This window comes from Cyanistes caeruleus, chromosome 4 (genome assembly GCF_971803275.1).
Source record: "Cyanistes caeruleus chromosome 4, bCyaCae1.hap1.1, whole genome shotgun sequence".
Classification (NCBI taxonomy): Eukaryota; Metazoa; Chordata; class Aves; order Passeriformes; family Paridae; genus Cyanistes; species Cyanistes caeruleus.
In genome coordinates this window covers 32357738-32381110 of record NC_141704.1, presented here as the reverse complement: position 1 = coordinate 32381110, position 23373 = coordinate 32357738, and the positions used below count along the sequence as shown (strand labels likewise).

Sequence of the window (23373 nt, the reverse complement as noted above, 5' to 3'; positions counted from 1 at the left end):
TCAAAGGGTGTTTCAGCACCCAGGTGGACATCAGGGTTGCAGCTCCACCCTGCTGGGGAGTTAGAGCCAAGTTATCATCACTTGAAATGGCTGGTACGCTGCTGGCGGGCCAGGATGGAGAATGAGGGGAATTCTAAGAGCCTCCTGAAGAATTTGGGGTGGGACAGGGCTAACATGGCTGTAGCATCAAAGATAAAGTCTTGTTAAGGTCTCTGGTGGTGGAAATGAGCAAAGGTATGCCTTGCATTTCTACTTCCTCCCCCTTGAGCTCCGGTATTGGAACCGAGCCACTTGAGACGCGGTTTGAGGGACTCCCAGGACCCCCCTTATCCCTGCAGTTGTGCACCTCAGATGGCCTGGGCTTTGAGCTGACACGGCTCTGAGCATCTCCCCAGCTGTGGAGAAATCTGCCCATTCTCCCTCTGGGTTAGGGTGAACGAAGGTGAGCCAACATCACCTTGACATGCTGCCTGAGAGGACTCGGGCTATTTTAAGAAAGATACGTGGAGGACCCCCAGTGTTCCTCGTGTCCCTGTGCTTCCTGACCAACACCCACATCCATGAGACCAAAGTCAGGTTCAGGGGCGTAGCTAGCCAAGCTGGGAGGTGCTGTCAGGCGCCTGCTGCAGAGCAGCATTTGGGGGGCTGCCTGCTGCTCAGCTCCTCCTGCACCCAGACACTTGGGATGGTGCCTACGGGGGTGCTGGTGCAAGACCCTGTGTTTTAGAGACACGGGGAGACTTGCAGAGAGTCTAAGGGAGCATGTGTGATGCTGTGAGATGAGGCCACCGGTATGCCAGTGGGTGTATGTATGTGAGAAGGGAAGAGAGAGGGGGAGAGTGAAGGAGAACACATGGATGCCCAGGGATGTGTGAATGAGACAAAATTTGCACGTAGCTGTGCATGCGAGCGGCTCCAACAGAAGCGTGTGCGTAGCATAGGAAAAAGCAGGGAAGATGCTTGGGATTCAGAGCGAACGCCTGCCGAGCGCCTGCGGTGCATGACGGTGCAGGAATGTATCGGTGGAAAGGAGCCTGCACAAAGATGGTGCAGAGATCCCTCCTGGTCGTGCCTGGAGTGAGCTCCGCGAGTGTGCGAGCCGGTGCCGGGAGATCACTCGCATGTACGTGAGAGGGTGTTTTTTTCTACAGGATGTGACTCTTTCTTGAACTCACCTGTTAGCAGCCTTCCCCTCCCCATCCCTCTCCCCCCCCCCCACAGCAAATATCTGCTCTCTTCATTTCCCTTCAGATGTTTATTGCATCGTGGAGATAATCATGCAGCAAAATACCTCCGGGTGCCACGAGCAACACCAGATTGTCTTATAGCAATGTGTAAATTTCTCTGGCTTCTTTTTTTTCCCTGCACACAAAGAGATGTAAGATTAAAGTCATCTCTCTCCCTGGAGCTAGTGGTGTAGCAGGGCAAGGAAGGCGGCGAGTGGAGCTTAGAGAAATGGGCTCCAGACTGAAACAGCGAGAACCTGAGGCCAAAAAAATAACAAACTACCGTGCCGGGAACTCCTCTCTTCTTATCTCTTGCCGAGGAGGCAGGAATTTCTGTCCCCATTCCTCACGCGATATTAAAGCCACATTATACAGGTTGCTGCAGCATTAGTCATTTTTAATTAATTTATCATTTAAATTAACACACTTTTTATTTTGTCAGCAATGAACTGCTACTCCCTCACTAGATTTGTTCCTTGATACCCAGCCAAGAGGAGGATGGCAAGTTATGCTCCACCCATCTCCTCTCCCTCATAAAAGGAGCAGCCCCGAGTGCCAGCTTAGTCTCTCTTGCAGCTCGCAGAAAATAAAGACCCGTCGGCTCACTCGCCTCTCCTGCAATTTTTACCTTTTCTGCATTTTTTTGTTGTTGTTGTTTTTCCTTTCTTGTTGCAGCAGAGTGCAGGAGGCAGCACCAGTGGCTCCACTTTGAGGCTTGTCAAGGCTCAGCGCACGCACACAAACACACGCTCACAACCCAGAGCAAAATCATTTGCTCTCACCTGTCTCCAAACCCAAAGCAAACCTCCCGTCCAAGCAATCTGCCAGCGCTTGGAACGAGAAGGCACCCGAGCCAGAGTCTAATGTAAGGGGAAGAAATTCAGTGTACACTGGCAACTTTTCTCTGAAAAGCAAGTGGCCAAAAGGAAGGAAAGGAGCATTTTAAGAAGAGGACAACTTAAGGAAGAAGATTTCATTTTTCGGATTTCACACCAAACTTTGGAAAACTTTTTTTTTTTTTCCTTTTAGTTATTATTCTGAGCACCTTCTTCTAAGAACATTGAGACATTGTTACCTGCATGTAAAAGCTTTTACAGATACGCATTTTTTTTAAAGGGAAGAAAACCAAGCTGAAGAATAGCATGTGGACCACCTAGCCGAAGGCACCGCTGAAGCATCCCTTGAGGCAAGGGGGACCCAGACTCTGGATGTGTATAATTCCGAGGGACTGCATTTTTTTCCCACCGGGCTTATGAGATAGCGCAGAGACAGGCGAGTCACCGCGAATTACTTCTGTCTCCCCTCACCACCTCCACCTCCACGTCCTCTTCCAAGGGCTGCTGCGCCTCTCCCACCTCCTCCCGGCTGCCAGGGGACATGGGAACGCGCAGCGCCCTCGATGCCTGAGGCCGGGCGGCCGCGGGGCTGTCTGCGGGAAGCGCTTCCCTGCCGGGGCTCGCCGTCCATGTGCCCGCAGCCGGCGGGGCCTGGAGTCGGGATGAATTTCGGCGTGGTCTTCGCGTTCATCCTCTGGCTGCCCCTGGCCCGCATGGAGGTGAGTTTCCGCCGCGGGCAGCGGGCGGTGCTGCCGAGCTGCGGGCCCCGCGCTGGGGGAGAGCCGGCGGCGGCTCCGGCCCGCAGGTGCGGCGGGCGCAGCCCGGGAGCGGCGGGGGCGCGGAGCCCGGGGGCGCGGTCCCGGCCCCGCTCCGCGGGAAGGGCTGCGGCGGGGCCCGGCAGCGCTAATGGCGACCGGCGACCGCCGCCCCCCGCCCGGAGGGCAGCGCCCGCTGGAGCGGGCACCCTCTGGAGCGGGCACCCCTCTGGAGCGGGCACCCTCTGGAGCGGGCAAACCTCTGGAGCGGGCAAACCCCTGGAGCGGGCACCCTCTGGAGCGGGCACCCCTCTGGAGCGGGCACCCCTCTGGAGCGGGCAAATCTCTGGAGTGGGCACCCCTCTGGAGCGGGCACCCTCTGGAGTGGGCACCCCTCTGGAGTGGGCACCCCTCTGGAGTGGGCACCCCTCTGGAGTGGGCAAACCCCTGGAGCGGGCACTCTGCTGGAGCGGGGGCTCCCGTCAGGACAGGCACGCCGAGGGGGGCTCGCCTGGGAATACACCCACCCCCGTGTCTGCCTCTGGCTGCAGGGTCAGGGGAGACCAGGCTGAAGCAGCCCCTGGTTAATGTGGGAGAGGGGATGCCGCTGGCCAGCCCCGGAGAACCCGCAGCTTCCTGCCCTGCCTCGCCCAGGGCTGTCACCCTGGGGTGGGCGCTGGTTCTCTCCAGCCTCTCACCCTACCCGGTGATCTTGGCATCATGGCAGTGCGGCTGCACCAGCGACCAGGGCCCACTTAACACCTCTGGAGTAACGCACAGTGTGAAATCCACCCTGGCATCGCCAGGGGGGCAGTGGAGAAAGGGCGTGGGGCTTTGGAAAGCGGGAGGAAAGGGACGGTGTGAGTAGAGGCACCGCACTCTGAGCAGCATGGTTTGTCAGCAAGGTGTGTGCCCAGCTGGGGAAAGGGGCAGGAGGTGAGTGCCCGCTGTGCTTCCACGGTCGTGCAAGCATCGTGCCCTGCAGGCCTGGATGTGCTGCTCAGGAAGGAGCCCAGCGGAGGGTAAGGGCCAGGTGGTGGATTTGAATGACCACCCCAACCTGCTTCGGTTTCCCTGTGTGGAAACTGAAGCTTCATCCCCAGCCCTGGTGGAGGAAAAGGAGTCTCAAACCCCCAAATCCTTTTACCTCTGCTGTCACATTTCATCATCTGATTCCATGCAGACTGAGGGGCTCAGAAAGCCCCTAACATTCCCACACAGTGCTCCAACTGTGGGCTGGATCTGCAGCTTGATTGTCAGGGGCAGGAAATAACCACCTTCCACCAAAACTTTCCCTTCTTTGCATCATTTTTCTCTTTTCCTTCCTCGTTTTTGGGCAGGGTAGGTGGGTGCACCTCTCATGGGATGCAAAGAAGAAGTTGGGTGCAAAGCATCACGTCACCTCGCTATGGGCTCATTTTGCCCTTGCCCAAGCCGCAAAAGGAAGCAGTTAGAGCTGTGGGCTACCCAGTGGTCATGTTTGTTTTGGGCAGAGGATGGTATTTCCTCTGTGGATGGCTCAGATCTCTTTCTCTCAGGCAGCATGAAACATCAGCTAGGGTTGCCACTGGGAAAGGGTGAAGATGGAAGTCTCCGGTCCCAAGGAGCTGTTACTTGGTTGCCATAATCAGACTGAGACACTGCACAGCTCTATGACAGCCTAGTAGAGTTAGAGTTTGGTAATTCTGGCCCGAGGTTTCATGGGACGAATTGTGATATTTGTCACTGTATGGCAGGAGAACCAAGAACGTTTCTGCTTGGGTAGATGGTTCAGCCTGCAGCCAGTGCTCAGTTACTTTGGGGACAGTGAGTGGCACCCTCTGCACCGGGCACAGATAGCGCAGCTCCCACCAGGCTGCTGAACCAGAGTCGTCCTCTGAATGGGGCTTGCAGATCCTCCCCAGCCCTGCCGGAGAAAGTGCATGAGGAGCAGTAGCTCCCCAGATCAACAGAGGCCCTGAGCAAAGAGATGGAGCCTCCTGAGTCCCTCTCCCTCTTTGATCACACCCATCTGGAGCTGGAGGGCCCTGGAGCTCTTCCAGCCGGAGGGAGTACAAGCCTCAGCGGGAAGGTATTTGCCAGTTGGGAAGCGAGGATGCTAAACCTATTTGCATTTGCCCCACGGGCTGTAATAGTTGCCTTGCAACATTTACAGAGATGGGCCGAGCCAGTGGTGGTTGTGCCGGGGTGAAGCCCCACTGGCACCGCTTTCTGGAATTCCCAAGGAATGGGGTGCGGCTGGGCGCTTGCTTATAGCCTCGGCCCAGCTCCCCATTGCTGCTGCTCTTCCTGCTGCAAGGCTCCGGCGTTCTTCCCTAGTCTTCCTAGCACGAGGCAGTGACAAGGACAAAGCAGTGGAAGCCGGGATGGATGACACGTCTGGGGTGAGCTGGTGGAAGGAGCCAGGCGACTTGTCCCTGCCTCCCTCTCACTGTCAGCTGATGTGCAGCAGCAGGAGGGAATGACAGGGCTCCTGCGCTGCTTCCAGAGCTGCTGGTACACAACCAGCCCCGGGAGTGGAAATGCCTCCAGCCTCGCAGGGGAGATGTGGGGGGAGTGGGGAGGAGCAGTGGAGTCCCCCTTGAAATGGAAAAAGGGTGGGTAGGTCTGGCTGTATTTTAGGAACACGGACTAGATCAAACGTTGTTTGATTATTTTAAGGGGGGAAAACATAAGCCGTGACTCCAAGTGGAAGGGGTTCATGTGCAGAGGGTTGTACCTGCTGCAGAGTACTCTGACAGGCGTTTGTCAGGGTCCTCCTGTAGCCAGGAGTGGTGCTGGAAGGGTGGAAGCCCTGTGCCGGGGGAGTGCTGGTGGCAGGTGCTGCTGGTCTTGCCCTCTGCCAGGGAATGCGGCGGAGTCTCCCCTCAGGGTCCACACGTCAGCTTCAGAGGGAATTAAAAAATGCTGTTTGTTTGGGGTTTTTTGCCTGGCTGATCACTCGAGACCCTGCTGCCAAGATCCTTTGCCATGGTCGGTGTGGAGGTGCTGAGAAAGTCCTCCTCTCCTGTGCAGAGGACTGAATAGGTGGGCGCTTCCCTGCCCTTCACAAACTGGTGCTGCTGATACCATTCTGTCCTTCTATGTGCGGTTCACCAGCTTAGAAAAAGGAACTGGAGGAGTCCTCACCTCGGGAGTATCCTTGTCTGATTTCTTTGAGCCCTGAGGGTCTGCCTTCCCTGCTGGTTGCACAATCTTTGCTCCCTCCTCCTCCTCTGTGCCTACCTTCAGGCAAGACTGTGAAACCCTCGCCAGAGGGTGTGGACACTGCATTTTCCCTGCACCAGCTTGGCAGCTCCTGATGGCAAGGGAACCTTTCAGCATCCCTGGTGCTCAAAGGCAGAAGTTGGGAAAAAACTCCAGAGCGAGAGGTGGTGGGGCTAGGGAGGAGGCAGATTTTGGGAGAGTGCACGTATGGGGAGCGGGAACAGGGGAATTGCTGCACCTGTGTTTATTTGCAGTGGCCACACAGTGCAGCTGGACATCTGGGAGGAGGGGAGCAAAGCTGATGTGCTGAGAGGCCACAGAGCCACAGCCACAGTGCAGGCAGCAGCTGCTCTGCTGCCTTCTGTCAGATGTGCCATGGCACCTCAAGCACCAGCAACCAGCACAAGAAAGGGAAGTGAAGGTTCCTGCCAAAGGATTGGCAGATTGGGGGGTGCCCTTGCAACTCAGAGTCAGGACCTGGGGAGCAGAGGGAGGGAGGGAAGGACAAACTTTCTTCTAAGAATTCAGGGCCTCGCAGGAATAGGAGGCCAGGCCTCGGGGCACTTGACAGCCAGCCAAGAGTCCATTGAGACAAAAGTCTTCTTTGATCTGCCGCAGGGTTAAAAAAGGAGATTGTTAACCTGTGTTAGACAAATAACTCCAGAGGAGCTGCTAAGCAGGAAAAGCACCAGCTGCTTGGGCTGGTCTCTTGGGGATCCCACCTCTCTTGCAGTGCTCCTCTACCTTCTGACCCCATGGGATTAGGTGGAGGTGATTGATGGAGCTCTGCTTCCCTGTGTCTCATCCCAGGAGTGCCCCGAGCCTGGGTGTGTGTGGTGCCCAATCTCAGGACCTGCCAGGCACAGGGCTGGGGCAGGGGCCAGAGGCATGGCTGTTCCCAGGGACAGATCCCAGAGAGAGCAAGGACAAGGCAATTCAGGTTTGCCGCTGCCCTTAGGCCAGCCTTGGCCTTGGTTTACAAGGGTAAAACAAGGAGCTTCACAGACTTGCAGTTGTCACTTGCAGAGTTGCCTTACAAAAATGGGGGAGGAGGACAGGATTATGAGCCGTGTGGGCTGGTGTTACACCATAGCCATGCTGGTAGTATCTGCAACAAGAAAAAACTGGCATCTAAAACTGCTGCCGTGAGCAGGGAGTGGAGCTTATTGCTACAGGCAGTCACCAGAATTACGCCTCCTGAGGGCCTGCATTTTTCAATCCCTGATTCATATCTGCTCCCCCTGCTCAGTTAGCAAGGTGACACCTCCCAGCTCGCTTCCAAAGTCACCAAGGCTCGTAACACCTGCCCACGCTCTCCCCCCAGCAAGTGCCGAGTTTAAAATAAAGTTCCATTTCCTACATGTATTAAGTGTCAGGAAGGTCCAGGGGCATCCGTGCAGAGCAGCATTTGTACACAAACGCGTTTAGCTGACAGGTGCAAACATTGAAAGCCTGCAATTTCACCACCCAGCACTGAGCTCTGAATGCAAGTACTGGGAATTGCAAATGATCTCTCTTCCAGTAAATGTGTGTGGCACAAGGCAGGGAAGTGCTGCAGAGCCTCTCCAGCACTGGGCTTTTGGTCCCCCTCTTCCTCACGCAGCAGGAGATGTCAGAAGGCATCTTCATTTCACAGCTATTCAGTGATCCCTGAATTATACAAGTCTCTCTCTCACTGTGCATTCATCACTGATGCTGCTTCCCTCTCCCTCGGAGACTGAGGAAGTAATGCCTGGGGATGTAAAATCTGCTTTTTGCTGCAGGCGGACAGCCAGATCTGTGGTGAGATGTGACAGTGACAGGGGTGGAGCGGGGCAGGAAAGCTGGGTCTGACTGAAGCTGTCTGGTGGATCTGGCTGTGGAGGTTTAGGACACTGGTGGTGTCTGCTCTGCAGCTCTCTTCAGGAGGCTTCTGAACCTCTTTGGGCTGCAGCAACCTTCACATCACTGGATCCCAGTTTAAGTTACAGTATTGGAGGGTGGTCTGGCAGGGCTGAGGAGGGAGCACTCCTGTTGTCCTACTATGGAAGCAAGCGGTGGGTGGCCAAGGACAGGCACGTGTGAGAGAGTGCCAGGCTCAAGCAGCCATCCAAAAGTGGCTGCAGGTTTGGGCCAAAGCCCTCAAGGTTTAAAGCCAGCGTTTAGCCACCTGCCTGGTGGCTTTTCTCGGCTGTGAGCAGAAGGAAAATGTTCTGCACTGAACGCAGGCAGGGAGGGAATAGCTGTACAGTAGGAGGACCACACACATGCCACCAACTGTCCATAAAAACCCACACGAAAATCCCTGCGTTTCACAGGCACACAAGCCAAGCTCTCCTCTCAGTTACAGGGACATGCGTAGGGCTGCGCCTCAGACGCCATCCAGCACCCGGCTGAAAGAGCAGCTTTTCCACTTGAGTAGCCCTGAATGAAGAGAGCTGGGAGCTAAGCAAACACTTTGGCCAGTACTTTCCTCTGTCTCTTTTTCTAGTCTTTCGGAAGTATGTTTTAATCAGCACTTGCTTTCCCACACCGCTCCTTTGTACTCTTATTAAGTGCTGTCACTGGGGCCCGCTCTAGCCTAGTGCCAGAGTAAAATTCCCAAGAGACCGATGGCATTGCACCTGCCTACACAAACTCTGTATTTGGCCCATTGTCTGATGTTGCTAAACCTGCTTACTCAAGGCTTTTTCCTGCTGGTGTGCAATGACATCCAAACTCCCATATGTTTCTTCCTCCAAATCAGCTCCTCAGCCCATCACCTCCCCGCAGATTTTGCGGTTTCACCGCGGGCTCACGCTGGGGCAGCCTCAGCCGCGAAGGCCAATCTTCATCTCCAACCCCAGCCTTTTTTTTTTTTTTTCCCTTTAAAAAAGAGTATGCAAATGATGTATATTATTGGGCCTCTGTGGTTTGAAAACACGCGCTCGCACACGCACACACACACGATAACTGACAAAGGCCGTGAAGGAGTTTCATAACGGAGGGAAATATTGGGAAGGTTTTATCTGATAGTGCAAGGGAAGTCTGTTAAAACGCCTTTACTGCAGGCAGCAGGAATGAGAAGCCACCTGGAGAAGTCATACACCACCGGAGAAGGAAGCACTGCTGGCTGCTTGCATAGTGTCCAGGGCTCTGCTGCACAGCCGGGGTGATTTTTGGCTTTTTTAGTTTCCTGACAGCTTTGTGAGAGGCAGCGAGAGGGGCTCTCTTGCTTTTCCTTAGGTTTCAGGTTCATGCCCTCACAAGGAATAAAGCCCTCAAGGTTTAAAAGCCAACTCAAGACAATGCATGTCTTTGCATTCAGCTGGTTCTGTCGTGTCTCCCCCGAACTTGACTCCCTGCTCCCGCTCCACAACACAGTATTTGCAGATCATCTCTCTAATGGTCGTTTCTCCTTCTCTTTTCTTTTTGTCATCTGCCAGGGGGACCCCATACCCGAAGACATTTATGAGATTTTGGGTGGCAGCTCAGTGCGCTCCATCAGTGACCTCCAGCGTGCCCTGCGGATAGACTCCGTAGGTAAATCTCCTCTTCACCAAACACTCCTCTCTTTTTAATTAATTCTTTGGTGGGGCTGGGAGGGGATATTCTGTTTTTCAGCAGGCACACTATCAATAGACTTCATTATAAATATGGGAACCATTCAGGAGCCAAGACCTGGCCGTTTACAGACTTAGTCCCCCTGAAACTTGTGGGAGATAGAGGCAACTAGATGCTTTTTTTGGTCTCCAAACTGTCTGAACATTGTCTTCCAAAATTAGTATGAGACGGGCAAAGTGGGTGCAAGGAACTGAGCTCACCATTCTTCACCCTGGGAGATGCTCAGTCAGCAGGGCTTGAATCGGACAAGGATCATTTTAGGAGGCAGCAAAACAGGAGGTGGAAATAGGGTGGCAGAGGAGGAAAGGGCTGAGTGAGTTTCCAGGTTTAGCATCCACAGAAGGCCGCGGGCTCCCGGAGGCTCTTAGGAGGAGAGCAGCAGAGCACGTGTCCATGGGTGAGCTACGGGACAGGGGCTAAGTCAGGGTAGCGTGGCTTCACCTCCTGCCCGTAGATAAGAGCTCCGGGGGCTGCAGGGCCTCGGGGTCACTTGGCCAGGGCTGCGAGCAGCGGGAGCGGCGAAGCGCGGAGGGGTCGGCACGTGTGGGAACCGGAGCACGCGCCACGGCGGCTGGGCTGGCCCAGAAATTTATTTATAAACGCTCTCTTCAGAGCAAATTCCTTTCTATTCTAACCCTGCTTCCGCCCGTCGTCCCCCAGCCCCCCCAGCTCGACTGCTCTCTCGTGTTTTGTCTGTTTTGAGCTTTGTAATCCTTGCCGAGACACTATCTACGGGGGAACAGAATTTCCTGCTTTTGTTTCCTATGCCAGTCCAACCACTGGCGCAGTCTCAAAAGCATTCCCGCTGCCTTTCAAAACGGCCCTGGAGGGGCAGGGGGGGAAAAAGAGGGGGAGGGCACCAGCTGCGTTCAGCTATTGTTTGTCTTAGAAAGAGGCGACGAGGCTCCCCACCACTGCCAGGGCCGCTCCCTGCCTTCACCAGTTCCCTCCTCCTTGCCCACGAGCCACACAATGGGGCAACTTCCAAAATTAGCCCTGCTGGATTGTCCCAGGCTGGTCCCCCCCCGCCCCAAATGTCTTCAGTACTGACCCGGGGTGTAGAAGGACAACCTAGGGGAGGAAGGGACATGATTCTCAACAGATTTGAGTCAATAGCTGTTGCTATTTTTTGCCCCCATTTCTCCCCTCTCATCAACTCGTGCACCAAAGGCAGCCCCCACCTTCATTTGATGAAACGCCACAGGATGGAGGGGTGGGCAAGGAGCACCTGAGAAGATGCATCCAATCTGCCATGGCCCAGTGTCTAAGGAGCAGATACATCTCTATTGTGGCTATTAATCAGCCTCATGATTAAGAAATAAAATAGGCTTATCTGGTTGGCTCCAGAAGCCCAGGGGTATGAGAGAAGGCTGCAGAGCTTTGAGTCACTGGTTTCACTTCAGGTCCCAGATAGGAAAAGCTGGGCAGGGAAACAAAAAGCGGTGCTGTAAAGCTGTTTCTTTGTTTCACCCCCCTGGCTCTCATCTGGTTCCCAGGTACTGACTGAGGGGCACTGACATTTGCTTGCCCTGTGAGGAATTAGCAAATTAGTGTGTTAGCAAAATAATCCCAAAGTGGCTGGAGCTATTCCCTGCGCTGTCTGTGCACCCTGTGCATCTCCCAGCTGCTTCCCTCCACTGAGTGCACAAGGAGCCAGAATGAGGCAGCTCCAGGAGGCAGATGGGCCGAGAGAGTTCTCTCCTGAGCTTGGGCACTACTGCAGACCCAGGAACAGAAGTGTGTAGAGTGAAAGTCATCTCCTTTAACTGTGGCTGCCCACAAAGCAGTGGCTGCCCATGTAAACCAGTCATCCAGACACCTTCTCTAGCCCAAAGAGAACCACAGGCCCTTCTAAAGCGTAATCTACCAGTTCTCATTTTGGGAGTTTGCCTGAGGGTGAGACAAATGGTGCCTAGAATTGATCCCACCTTTCCAGCCACTTTAAAGGGTGTCTGTCTGTCCACATCACATGTAGATGTTGACTGCTCATTGACAGGCACATGATTCCTGCCTTGTGAATGCAGCCTCTCTGCACCCATCCCAAATCCATCATCATCTGCTTGAGACCTGAGCAGAGAGCAAAGCCCCTGCTCCCCTTTATGAGAGGGCTGCACTAGGGCAGGGCTGAGGAAGAGGAATGGGACATGATAGGTAAGGGAAGTCTGCTCCACCACACATCTGATAAACAGAGATCTTCCACTGGCCCCTAATTCCCTTTAAGAAAATTGCTCCCTTGATGCTGACGTCCATTCAGTTTCCTTCAGCTGCTAAAGCAGGTCAGAGAAGGAAAGAGCTGTGGCTGGGTGGGAGCTATCTTCGAGCGCAGCCATTGTCCCGAGCTCAGGAGGGGCTGCGTGTTGGAGTGCTCCATGGGGATTATGGGCATTTCTCTATTCAGCACTTCCTATGGGAAAAAGCAGTGGGGTGGGAGGGGACCGCTCAGGGCTGGCCTGAATGCTATCGGTCTTCCTCTCCCATCGCTGACTGAACCACCTCCAGATCCTGCCTCTTACCTTAGAGTAGCCTAGAGGAAAAGTAATTTTAACTCTATTTTTCTGTTCTTCTGTTATAAAACTGCTCTAACCTAGAGCAGCTGAGTTGGGAGAGGGAAAGCAAGCACCCCACCTACCACCCATCCCCTGCTTCACTTGCCCTATCACTTCCCAGCTCTCCCAGTCCCAAGGAATCCCAGCAAGGCACCTCAGTGTTAAACACCAAGTGTTCTGTTTGTCCCGTCTGGTCTTTGATCCTCCTTGGTGCAATCCTGGTCTCAGCTGGCCAATCTGAATCCCTCTGACACCACAAAGTCTTGACATGGGCCTTATCTTTCTTTAGCTGGAGTTTTCCTCTCCTAGATCTGACTGGGTCCCCTCTTTCATGATAGGCTTGTTGCTCTGAGCTGCCTCGTCTGAGCAAAGAGTATCTCTGCCACAGCACAGCTGTGACCTTGTTTGTGGATTCACACCTAGCATGACGTTCTGGGTCCGTGGCTTATCCCATGGCCCTGCACTTAGCCTGGTGGTCTGAGCATGAGTGCCTGCTGTCTTCTCCTGCCTCTCCCTGGTGCTATCGGTTCATGTCTTACCCTTTGCAGAGCAGGATGGCTCAAGCCTGAACCTGAATGCAACTCAGCCCGATCAAAACCCTGCGGCCCTGTCTCGAGAGCGACGAAGCCTAGGTGAGCTGGGGGTCTTTCACCTTGTGTTTGTTGGGGCACTCACCTGAGCAGCCGTGGGTGGTCCAGATACGTGTCTGAGATACAGATGTAGGGGTAGAGGTTTTATTGCACCTGTATGTGTGGAGACATGAGAAGGAGGGTCTGGGCCTGGACTGGGAGCTAGGTGTTCCGCCCTGGTAGAGCAGAAGAGGGAGTCTGGACTTCTGTGCATTGCTCTGCCTTAAATCGTGATGGTGCCTGCTTGCACTAAAGTTTCATCTTCTGCCTGAGCTGCAGTGAGAGGCATCATTGTGCAGGGGTTTCCTCCACAGGGCATGGCTCTGTACAGGGAGACAGCTGGAGGGGTGGGAGAGAGAGAAAGAACATGTGTGTGTGTGTGTGTGTGTACATATGAGGGCCATGTGGGGTCCTTCCCTTGCAGCAGAGGTGGCTGTAGTGGCTTGGTGACAGCCGCAAAGCCCATTCCATCCCGTCTCTCTCTTGGCCCTCCGTAGATGCTCTGGCAGCAGCAGAGACAGCTGTCCTCGCGGAGTGCAAGACGCGGGAGGTGGTCTTCGAAATCTCCCGCAGCATGGTGGACAGCACCAACGCCAACTTCGTGGTGTGGCCGCCCTGCGTGGAGGTGCAGCGCTGCTCCGGGTGCTGCAACAACCGCAACGTGCAGTGCCGCCCCACGCAGATCCGCGTCCGGCACGTCCAGGTAGGGGACACGCCTGCCCCTGCTCCCTCCTCCTGCTGCCCACCGCCATCCCTGTGCCCCAAAGCCAAAGACAGGGTGGGTCTCGGGTGCTGGGCTCACATGGCCGCCTGTCCCCTCTGCACTGGCCACGCAGCGCTGCGGCTGCTGGCATGGGTGATGTCCCTGCCAGCTGCTGGAAGGGCTGGTGCTGTCCAGCAGCTGGGGACTGTCGCCACGCAGAGCCACAGGGCACCGTCCCCAGCTGCAGCTCTGCCACAGCCCTTCCTGTGGCTCCAGGCGGCCTTGTCTGCTGTGTTAGAGCAGAAGAAATGAGGTTCTTTCATCGCGTGAACTGGCTTTGATGCAAAAGGAGGAGGGTTTGCAGTGTCAGTCTCCATCCCTCCACTGCTGCTGCAGCTTCTTTCCAAGATGTGTGCTGGAACAGCTTCTCTTTCTCAGCCCACACTTACCTCCTGACCTGCTCCATCAGCCAGCAGACACCTGACAGCTAACCTCTTGCTCTGATCCTCCCCTCACAGCTACCAGTGATCTCCTCACAGCTTCCTCCCAGACAGCTTGTTTAAAAATGATATTCATCCCATACTAATCCTCTGCCTGAGCCATAAGAGACTCCCCCAGGCAGGCAGCAGAGGTTGGCTGGGAGAGATTGTATTCACACACAGCCCTTTTCATCAGGAAATTCCTTTCTCAGAAAAGCCAGGCTGAACGAGGAAAAAATGGGGGTTGTTTTTCTGGAAAAAAACAAGTGAGAGGTCAAAAGCCAGCCTGAAAAAGTGACCTGGAAATGGTTTCTTTGAGGACAGAGGTCTCTCTATTGTTTGGCTGGAAGTGTTTGTCTAGCGAGCAGCGTGTGGTCTGAAGCGTGTGGAGTGGGCTTTCAAGGAAAGATAAACAGCCTGGCTGCTTTGGTGCTGGCCGAGGGATGCTGCTGGGGGCAGTGGGTTTAGAGGAATTCCATCCCAGATGGAGAGCAGAGTGAGTATTTATAGCTTGTGGAACACTTCAGGGACCGCAGGGTTGTTAGATAAGCTGAGTGGGGTCAGGCCTGGCTGCTGATGGAGTGGGAGGACCCCCTAGAAAGCTTGTGCCCTGTGGTGGGATGTGGAGCAATGAGTCTTCCCTCTGAGTCAGCACTGGTGGAGAGTCCGGGGGAATTTCCAGAGCACCGCCTTTCCCATGAAGAGCCGAGGGCTTCAGCCCTGCGAGTTATTAAAGAGCTTGAGACAAATTCAGACAGGCCTCAGCAGAGCTGGTGAGGCTGTGTCAGCTTGCTTCAGACCCGAGTTCTTCCTTTGCCCTTCCTATAGGTTCCTGTGGGAATTATCCTGGTTGCCCCAGGTCTCTGCCATCGCATCTGTCAGAAATGGGCTAGCATGTCCTGCATGTTCCATGTTTCTGTCTCTGATCAACCAGTCATCCTGCTTTAGCTCTGGCAATAGCTGGGATCAGGGAAACCAGCCAGAGCCATCCAAAACTGCCTGGTCTGGGTCTGCTCTGCTGCCGTGTTCAGAAGAGTCTCCCATACACACCACCCCTGAGTCTGAGGTTTGAGTTTGAGTTTTGAGTTTGAACAGGGCTCTGTAAGCTGCCTTCTGACCCTTTAGGAAGAAAGCCAGGACTAAAGTGCACTGACACTGACTAATTTACTGAGTGGGAGCCATGGCTGTATTAATCTTTTGCTTGCCTTCCTCTTGCAAATAGGTGAACAAGATCGAATTTGTCCAGAGGAAGCCAAAATTCACAAAAGTCGTTGTGCCTTTGGAGGACCATGTGCAGTGTCGGTGTGAAGCCGTGTTCCGACCACCCCCCAGGAGCATCCGTCCAGGGCCACGTGAACAGAGACGTAAGGATCTTGGCATCAGTGGAATGAAGGGAGGGAGGTGTGAGAAGAGGGGCTGGGGACAGAGAAAAGAGACCTCCACTGGTTTCAGTCTGCTTAGCTCCAGTGAATCCCAAGGGCCTTCACTGCTTTGTACCAGCGGAGGGACCTTTCCCAGGATGTCTGCCTGCCGGGAAGGGGCTGAGACTGAGGGAAAAGAAGGAGGGGAAGGTGAGAGGTGAGGGGAAGGGCATGGTGGGAAAAGGGAGAGGGCAGAGATTGTGGAGAACAGAGGACAAGGAACAGAAGAACAGAAAGAGGCCTTGTGGCCCTGCTGTTGCAGAGCTCTTTGTTGACAGTGTGTGGAGAAGGATATTTCAACAGGAGCCGTCTGCCCCTGGCTGTACAGACACTCTCCCCTCTGTTTTGGCAGGCTTGTCACCGGCGTTCACCACAGCCGCTGTCTCACAGAGGCGGCGAGTACGCCGGCCGCCGGCACAGAAGAGGAAACATAAGAAGTACAAGCATGTCAACGATAAGAAAGTGCTGAAAGAAATCCTCATAGCATAGAAGTGCTGGCAGGGGAGAGAGAGCACAAGGCAGGTAACAGCAAGCTGCTTTTCCAGTCGGGAAAGATGTCCTCTTGGGGCATGGCATCTTAGACCCTTCCCACACCACTGGCCACTTGTTCAGTGTGGGGCTACTGCAGGACCAAACCTGGGCTGAAGGAGGAGGAAGAACTAGGTTGGGTGCCGACATGTGGGTTCTATTTACGGAATTAAGGCTCTTTGCAAAGTTGGAATGATCCTGCGGCAGCCATCCTCGCTCTCAGGCCCCGCCCTCTCCTTTCTCTGTCTCCCTTTCAGGCAGGGAGCAAGACTTCTCCCTACACCTAAATCCCCTCGGGGTCCATGTAATTCATCTCTTCCGTGCAGCAACTCCTGCTCTAGTTTCTCTATTGGTTCTCCATTGAAAACAGAATATTAATGTTGCTCTAGGGATCCCTTTTTCCTTTTATTTCATCAGCTGAGTTGGCAGAAAGACTGAAAAGCAGCAACACTTTTGGTTCACCACTCTCCTAGAGGGAAGCCTATGTGCATGAGAAAGGTCATACCAGGGGAGAGGAGAACTGGAATCTCTGGCAAGAGGTCTGGACTTTGTCAGGCCAGGGTCTGATTCTTCTCTCCATGACTTGTGTAAACAGGAGTAATTCCCTCATCATCAGAAGAATTTCACTGGTACAAGGGAAAGGAGGCTAAGCCTTGGTTCCCCATGGGAGAAAAAGGTGGAAAAAAGAGGGAAAGAGTAGTTAGGGTGCAGATTGGTGGGAGCTGAATTTCAAGAGAGGTGACAAAACTCAACAGGGAGAGCCCCGGCCCAGAGCTCAGCAGTTCCAGCTCTGCTGCAGCCACTTGAATAAGCCTGGGCCACCACTTCACATTCACTTCCCCTCACCCCGGGAGAGGGGACAGCAGGCTTCCCCTGGTGTGTGGTGTTTCAGGAGCTGGGGACAAGGGGCACCAGGCAGTGTCTTGAGACTGGGATTCCCACGCTTAGCACTACAAGGGCTCTGATTATCCCAGGATTCTCCTGGCCATCCTAAAGTTCCCAGGGTAGAAATGATACAAACCCATGCAAATCTCAGCTCTGGCTTGAGCTGTTCAGGGGAAAAAATAGAGGAGGTCAAAAGTCTTCCCAGGCTTCTAATCTGGCTCCTTGGCACAAATATTTCCAGAGGAGAAAAGGGGATAGGAGGGGAGTTGCAGGGGGAAAAGGGTTACATGTTCTAATGGTGTGTCTGGTTTTGTTTCACTTCTAGGTTTATTTAACATATTTGCTGTATTGCCCCCATGGGGTCCTTGGAATGATAACTTTTCCTCTTTGTCCATCTGCCTCGACGTCTGATTCAGACGGCAATTGGTGCTTCCCTTTCCATCAGTGGACCTTCTCCCACCAAAGCCTCCCTTTCATTTATTAGCATAATTTTAAAGTTTTACACACACACACACAAAAGGACAAGGATGACCTACATATATATATATATATACCTAAGAGAAGAGAACAAAGTACAAACAAAACCCTGAATGCCAACAGCCAGAACTTGCGATGAGAACAGGACATTTCCTTCCCTGCTACAGAGGACAGGATGGAAAATGTGAAAAGGAAAGCGGGTCCAATTTCTTTCGAGAGAAGGAGAAAAACAGATGGACAGAGACCAGAAGGGGAATATTCTCCCTTTCTCTCATGCTTCTGATAAGGCTGGGGGGGCCCCAGCTGAGATCTACTCTTGCATTGGACCTACCTTTTGGAAACAGGCAAATCTGAGATTGCGAGCGGCGACCAATGATGGAAAATGCACTAAGGACTTTTATCGCCCTACCTGGACAGATATATATATTTTTAACGTGCGTGTGTATATTTTATTTTTAAAAAGAAAAACCAAAACCACTAAGGTATACAACATCTCGGGGAACAGAACAAACAAGCAAACAAACAAAGAAGCCAAATGCATTCCCCCACTCCCTCTTTCCCCTGCTCCTGGTGCTGACTGGAAGGTGTTTGGATCGTGGGGAAGGAGCACACGGTGGCAGAATCGTCTCCACGCCCCCGGCCCCTGCCAAGGGGAGCCATCTTTGCACATGCTGGTGGAGAATTCAACTTTCCAGGCTCGGACTCAAATTATTTTTTAAATTCACTCTGGACGTGTGCGTGTGTATATGTGTGTGTGTGTGTATATATATATATATATATATATATATGTGTGCATGTGTGTGCGTATGTGTATTTATACATACATATATATAAAAAAAAAAATATATATATATATATGTTCTTAAATGGATTTCATTCCCCAGTGGCAGGAAGCTCAGAGGCACCTGCATGCATCAGCTTCACTGGGCTGGCAGAAAAGCACACTGTTACTGAAACGTGCCTGCGAGGCTGGGGATGGGGCAGGCAGAGGCATCATCATCTGATCTCCCTCTTTCTTGTTACCCTTTTCTCTCACTCTGCACCAACCCCCACCCCCTCCCAGCACAACTTCCTTGCAGGAGGTGAAGTGGCACCACAACAAGACCAAGGACAGCCAAACTTAGAAGCATGACTTAATCTCAGTGAGCTGTCCTTGCCTGCTCTGTGGTCTTGAAAGAAGAATCATGTCATTCCCACGAGGTTTTTAACCCCTTCCTGGATGTCCTGCATACTATGCCTCCACTAATCTTTCCCTGCCAATGTTCCCACATCTCCCATAATTTTCCTCACATTTTCCCTCTCAAATTCCTTCTTGATCTTACCTATTAAATGTTCCCAACCCACTTAGCTTGGAAGTTGATCCATGATGTGGACAGCTCTGTGTAGGTACAGAGAAAGAAATGAGGGTGGTCTTCACAATTAGCAGCAGCTGTCTGAGACAGAAATGAGCTCTTCTAAGTGAGGAGGACTGAGAGAACAACTGGAGGGTCAGTTGTAAGGTCCCTCCTGGGCCACTCCCTGCCTGTTTTCAAGGAGGAAGGAGGACGGTATGGGCAAGGGCTGGCTTTGCACAGGTAATAGCCAGCAACCACTAGCAGAATGGTTACATATGATGGGAATTCCCAGCATCACCTTGGAGTCAGGGTCTTGGATTGTGCTGTGCTGGGTGCTGCACACATGAAGAAAATGCCTGCCCAGAGCAATCACATGGCGCTTCTCCCCTCACACACACACCCCTTTTGTGGGGGAAAGCTCTGGAGGGAGATGGGGAAAGTAGCCAAAGCCACAGCCTGGGAGCTGTTACAAGTTGTGGAGGGACCCAGTTCTCACCTCCTGCAAGCCCAGAGCACTTCTCGTACCGCTGCCAAGGCAGCACGTTGCTCCCTCCCTCCAGCCTCGAGCCCCCAAGTCTTAAGACACTTTCTTACCCTGTTCCAAAATCTGTTTCTTTTGGTTTGTAAATATGGTGAGGTTTTGTTTTATTTTATTTTAATTTTTTTGCCTTTTTTAAAAAAATGTAAGATTAATTTATACTCAGTACTGTATTTAAAGTTGTAAAAAAAAAAAAAAAAAAAAGGAAATCACCTCTTGAATATCATTTTCTCTTTCTTTTGTGAGCTGAATGAAAAGCAGAGGCCAAACTAGCTCACTGCAGGGCACAACAGGATTTCCAGGGCATCCAGTTTCCTTTTCAGGACACTTGTTCTGAGATTGCAGAGAGAAGCAACCAAAACGGGGAAAGTCCTGAGAGCCCACACACAGCCCTGCCCACGCTCAGCCATGCTGAGCTCCTCCTTCCTCACTTGGGCTGGTTTGAAATGACTCAGGTGCTGGGATTTTTGCCTTGAAGAAGTCCCCTTCACTTCAATGCTTTGCTAGGACACCCGGTCAGAATTTCCCTGTGCTTTCATCCTGTCTCCGGATTCCTCTGCTTTGAAGGGCTTGGGACGGTCAGCACTGTTTACACTTCCCAAAGCTGTACAAACAGTTGGCCCCTTCCCTCTTTAGTCACATCGTCTAGACAACAGCAGTCCTTCCCTTGGCCAGAAAGGTCCCTGCATTTCCCTTTCCTCCCAGCAAGGGAGGTATCACACATCTGGCATTTGGGTGCCATGCTGTGGGGAGCAAAGGCAGGTCCTGCCCTGTGCCTCAGTTTTGGCATACCCCCAGCACATGCACAGCGCTCTGAGTCCATGGCTCAGCTGTGAGGAACACAGGTCCGAGCAGAGACTTGTGCTGAAGTGTGGGACGTCAGTGTGTAGGAGTAGTCCACGATGTCATTAAAGGACAAGCTTGATGCTCACAGGTGTACACCTTGCTGGACATGGTTCATTTTGGGGTGATGACCTGTTTTCTCTGATGCTCCAAAGGGAGGGAGTAATGGTGAGCTCTATCTGCCCCCGACAATGAAAACATAGGCAAAATCGCAATCCCCATTTTGATTTCCAAATGATAATTCAGAGAAAATAAAGATTTTTTTGACATGAGCCCATTTCTTTGGGCTTGAGGGCCTTGTCAGCAGAGACTTTGAGAAGAAAAGGGTGCAAAGAGGGGTACAAGGCGCATGAAGCATGAGAGCATCATCCTGGACCGCGGAGTGGGAGGAAGAGCTTGGTGTCCCAGGGTCCAGCACACTGCCTGTCCATGGAGGTCCCCAGGCAACCCCATTTTGCAAGTCTCTGTTTCTAACAGCTTGGAATGAGCTGGTGCTGAAAGGCTGCGAGCCGTGGCACTCAGAGCCACCCTCTGCCCAGTGCCTGGCACCCATGCTTGTCCGGGGACTTGTCCAGGGGCTTGTCCAGGGGCTTGCTCAGATGCTGCTTGCTCACCACAGCACCGTGGTGTGCATTCAGCACAGCTCAGCGTGGAGCACAGGAAGGAGGCACCTGTGCCACTTCTCAAGGCCAGAGCAGGTCGTTTACACCCACCCCACAAAGCCAGGCTCAGGAAGTAAATCCTGGCAGCATACTGCTGGAAACTGTCTCCTGCAGCTTGGTGAACCCAGTGCTACAGGTGACCTCAGAGGTGCTGAGGAGTTTTGGCAACTGTCCCCGGTTTAATTGCTCAACTGCTACTTTACCTAAAGGCCCAGTCTCAGGATATGTCATTCAACAGGAACTTCATCTTTTGATAGAGGAAAAACATCCAGCCTTCCAGGCAGTGGAGAGAGGCTGCAGCAATGGATCCTCCCATGACAGCATGGCTCCTGAAAGCAGCACACAGATAGGAGAGCAAGTCTGGGGGCTACTCAGGTGCAAGGAGCAAAGCCCTGTGTTCTGGAGCCAGACTTCCTGGCTTTTAGCATTGACAGTGTGCAACACTAAATCTGTTTCATGGGTTAATGATGTGAAAAATCAGTTTGCAAGAACAGGCCCGGGGAAACCCTTGACTGCTAATTTAATTTATAAACCCAGGAATACAAACAGCTTAAACTCCCCACACACCTGGCTGTGGCTAGAAGGAAGAGCCTTCTCCATGTGCCATGTGGCACAAAGCCCATACAGGCATTTTCTGCCTCCCTGCCACGAGCTGTGGCCCCAGCATGATGGCCACTGTGTCCTGCTGCCTGACCTGCCCAGGATCCAAACCTGTCTGGAGACACCTCAGGGGAAACCAGTGCTTTCCCTCTTTATCCCAGGGTGGGATAGGGATGTGTTGGAGTGTGGCCCCATCTCACTGTCCATGCACCAATATCTGGTGGGCCCCAGGGATGGAGAAGACAGCTATGCCAAGGGAAAGCAGGGTACAAAGAAGGAGGAAAATATGAAGAATTGGAAACTATTTAGGAAAAAAGCCCACAACAAAAACTCGTTGCCTGAGCGTGCAGCTGTTCCTCACTCGCCTTCAGACAGCCCGTGACCAAAGGGTGCTGCCCCTCCCTGATCCATGATCTGCCCGTGACCAAGTGAACTTGTTTCAGGCTTGGGAATTTCCCATCTTAAAAGACACTGCAAGGAAGCCAGGCAGCCTCAGCTGTTTGTGGATTTTGTCACAGGGCAGAGCCCCGCAAAAACTGAGTGCTAAGAGGAGCAGGAGGTAACCCCAGAAGCTGTGGCCTCCCTGCAGGGAGTGCAGACACAGGGTTAACACAAGGAGTTAACAGGCACAGCAGTGGATCCTGGCAGATGAGCCAGGAGATTGAAGATACCAAAATATAAAATTATGGCAGGGCTCACCTACTATTTTTCCTCCCCCAGTCAGGCAGATTCCAGATAGGACTCTGGCATGATGGGCTGCCTTGGATTCATGGCAAAGTCTGGAGTAAAGGCAGCCTCAAGGGAATCAGCCCCCTTTTTTATTACTTTTTTATTACTATCTCAATAAAGCTGTTTGCAAGGGATTAAGCAGCAACCCAAACACAGCAGGGACCCAGGCAGCAGGGAGGTTTGTGGTTTGACAGTCAATGCACTTTTCAAAATGTTTGTTGTGAATTTTTTTTTTGCACATGCTGCAGAAATTCAATGGATGGTGCAGAAATTCCGGGCAAGCAGCTTGGCCATAGGTCTTGTCCAAGCAGCTTTGGAAACTCCCAGGTTCCCAAATGTCCTGACCTTTGGTCCAGGCCAAAGCTGGCCTATGCAGTTCAGTGAAGGCAGTCTCTGGTCCCCAAACCCAGGCCCTGCTTGGCTGTTTTCTGCATGAAAAGAAATGATTTTTCAGCAGGAATCTCGGCACAGACCCAGAGCAGAGGAGATAGTGTCAGCTACTGCTGGTCTCCTCATCTGTGAGCAACAACATCAGAGACAAAAGCAAATAAGGTCAGCACAGGAAAAGTGCTGATGACTGAACCAAGGTGTGCTCCCAAAAAGAAGCCCTTCCTCACACCTGCATCACCCCCACGGAGGGGATTTCTGGACTCCCCAGGCCTTGGGTGGGGATGTCAGCAGGCTTCAGGACACAGCATGTTGGGAGGGAGGGTGCTGAGGAGAGCTGACACTTGGGCACGCTGGGGTGTTGGATTTTCCCAGAAGGGAGGGCAGGGGGGGTTTGCCATGACACTGCACACACTGGTTTGATGTCTGTGAGGAAAAGTTCTGGGAAGTGCCTGCATTTCTGCAGGGTGCCTGCAATGTCTCCTGACTATCTCTCATGGCGAGGGGCTGTGCAAAGTGGCCTGCGCCTTTAAAATCTGCAGAGGTGTTATTTAGGTGGAAAAAATGTTTCACCATGACCATGGATATTGTTTGTTTTTCAGTAATTGACCGAGGAGGCAGAGAGAGAGAGAGAGAGAGGGAGAGAGAGAGGGAGAGGGAAAAGACCTTCCTTCCCTCTGACAGGTTCAGGATTTTTTTCCACTAATTAAGAAGAAAAACAAAATGCTTGCACAGGGAGGGGGATGGGAGGAAAAGGGGGTCTCCCTGGTGTCCCATAAACCTGGTAGCCATGGACAAAACATCATAATCACAGCATAGCCTTGCCCTGGAAACTTTGAGGCAGTTCTGGCAAGTGGAGCAAAGCAGGAGCACACCTCTCACTCACAGGGGACCCTGCTTTCCAGCATCCCAGGCTGGATGAGGAGCAGCTCCCTCCCAGAAGGATGCACAAATCCAGATGAGGCTCTTGGTCCATGAAGGGCAGGACTAGTGCCTGCTGCAGCGA

The 23373-nt window shown here is 52.9% G+C and overlaps 1 protein-coding gene across 2 annotated transcripts; it reads left to right on the top strand.

Annotated features, from left to right (window-relative positions):
• The first annotated feature begins 1783 nt into the window (after positions 1 to 1783).
• On the top strand, positions 1784 to 18125 carry PDGFB (platelet derived growth factor subunit B). Of its 2 annotated transcripts, none has more exons than XM_023935063.2 (7): positions 1784 to 2781; positions 9429 to 9525; positions 12701 to 12784; positions 13279 to 13484; positions 15186 to 15327; positions 15737 to 15902; positions 17123 to 18125. In XM_023935063.2, exons 1-6 carry the CDS (start codon positions 2626 to 2628, stop codon positions 15871 to 15873), a joined length of 822 nt encoding a protein of 273 aa, XP_023790831.2. In that variant the 5' UTR covers positions 1784 to 2625; the 3' UTR covers positions 15874 to 15902; positions 17123 to 18125. The 2 variants fall into 2 exon arrangements, with proteins under 2 accessions (XP_023790831.2, XP_023790823.2); XM_023935055.2 differs by having other exon boundaries at positions 1789 to 2781; positions 15737 to 15906; positions 17123 to 17961.
• Positions 18126 to 23373: the final 5248 nt, after the last annotated feature.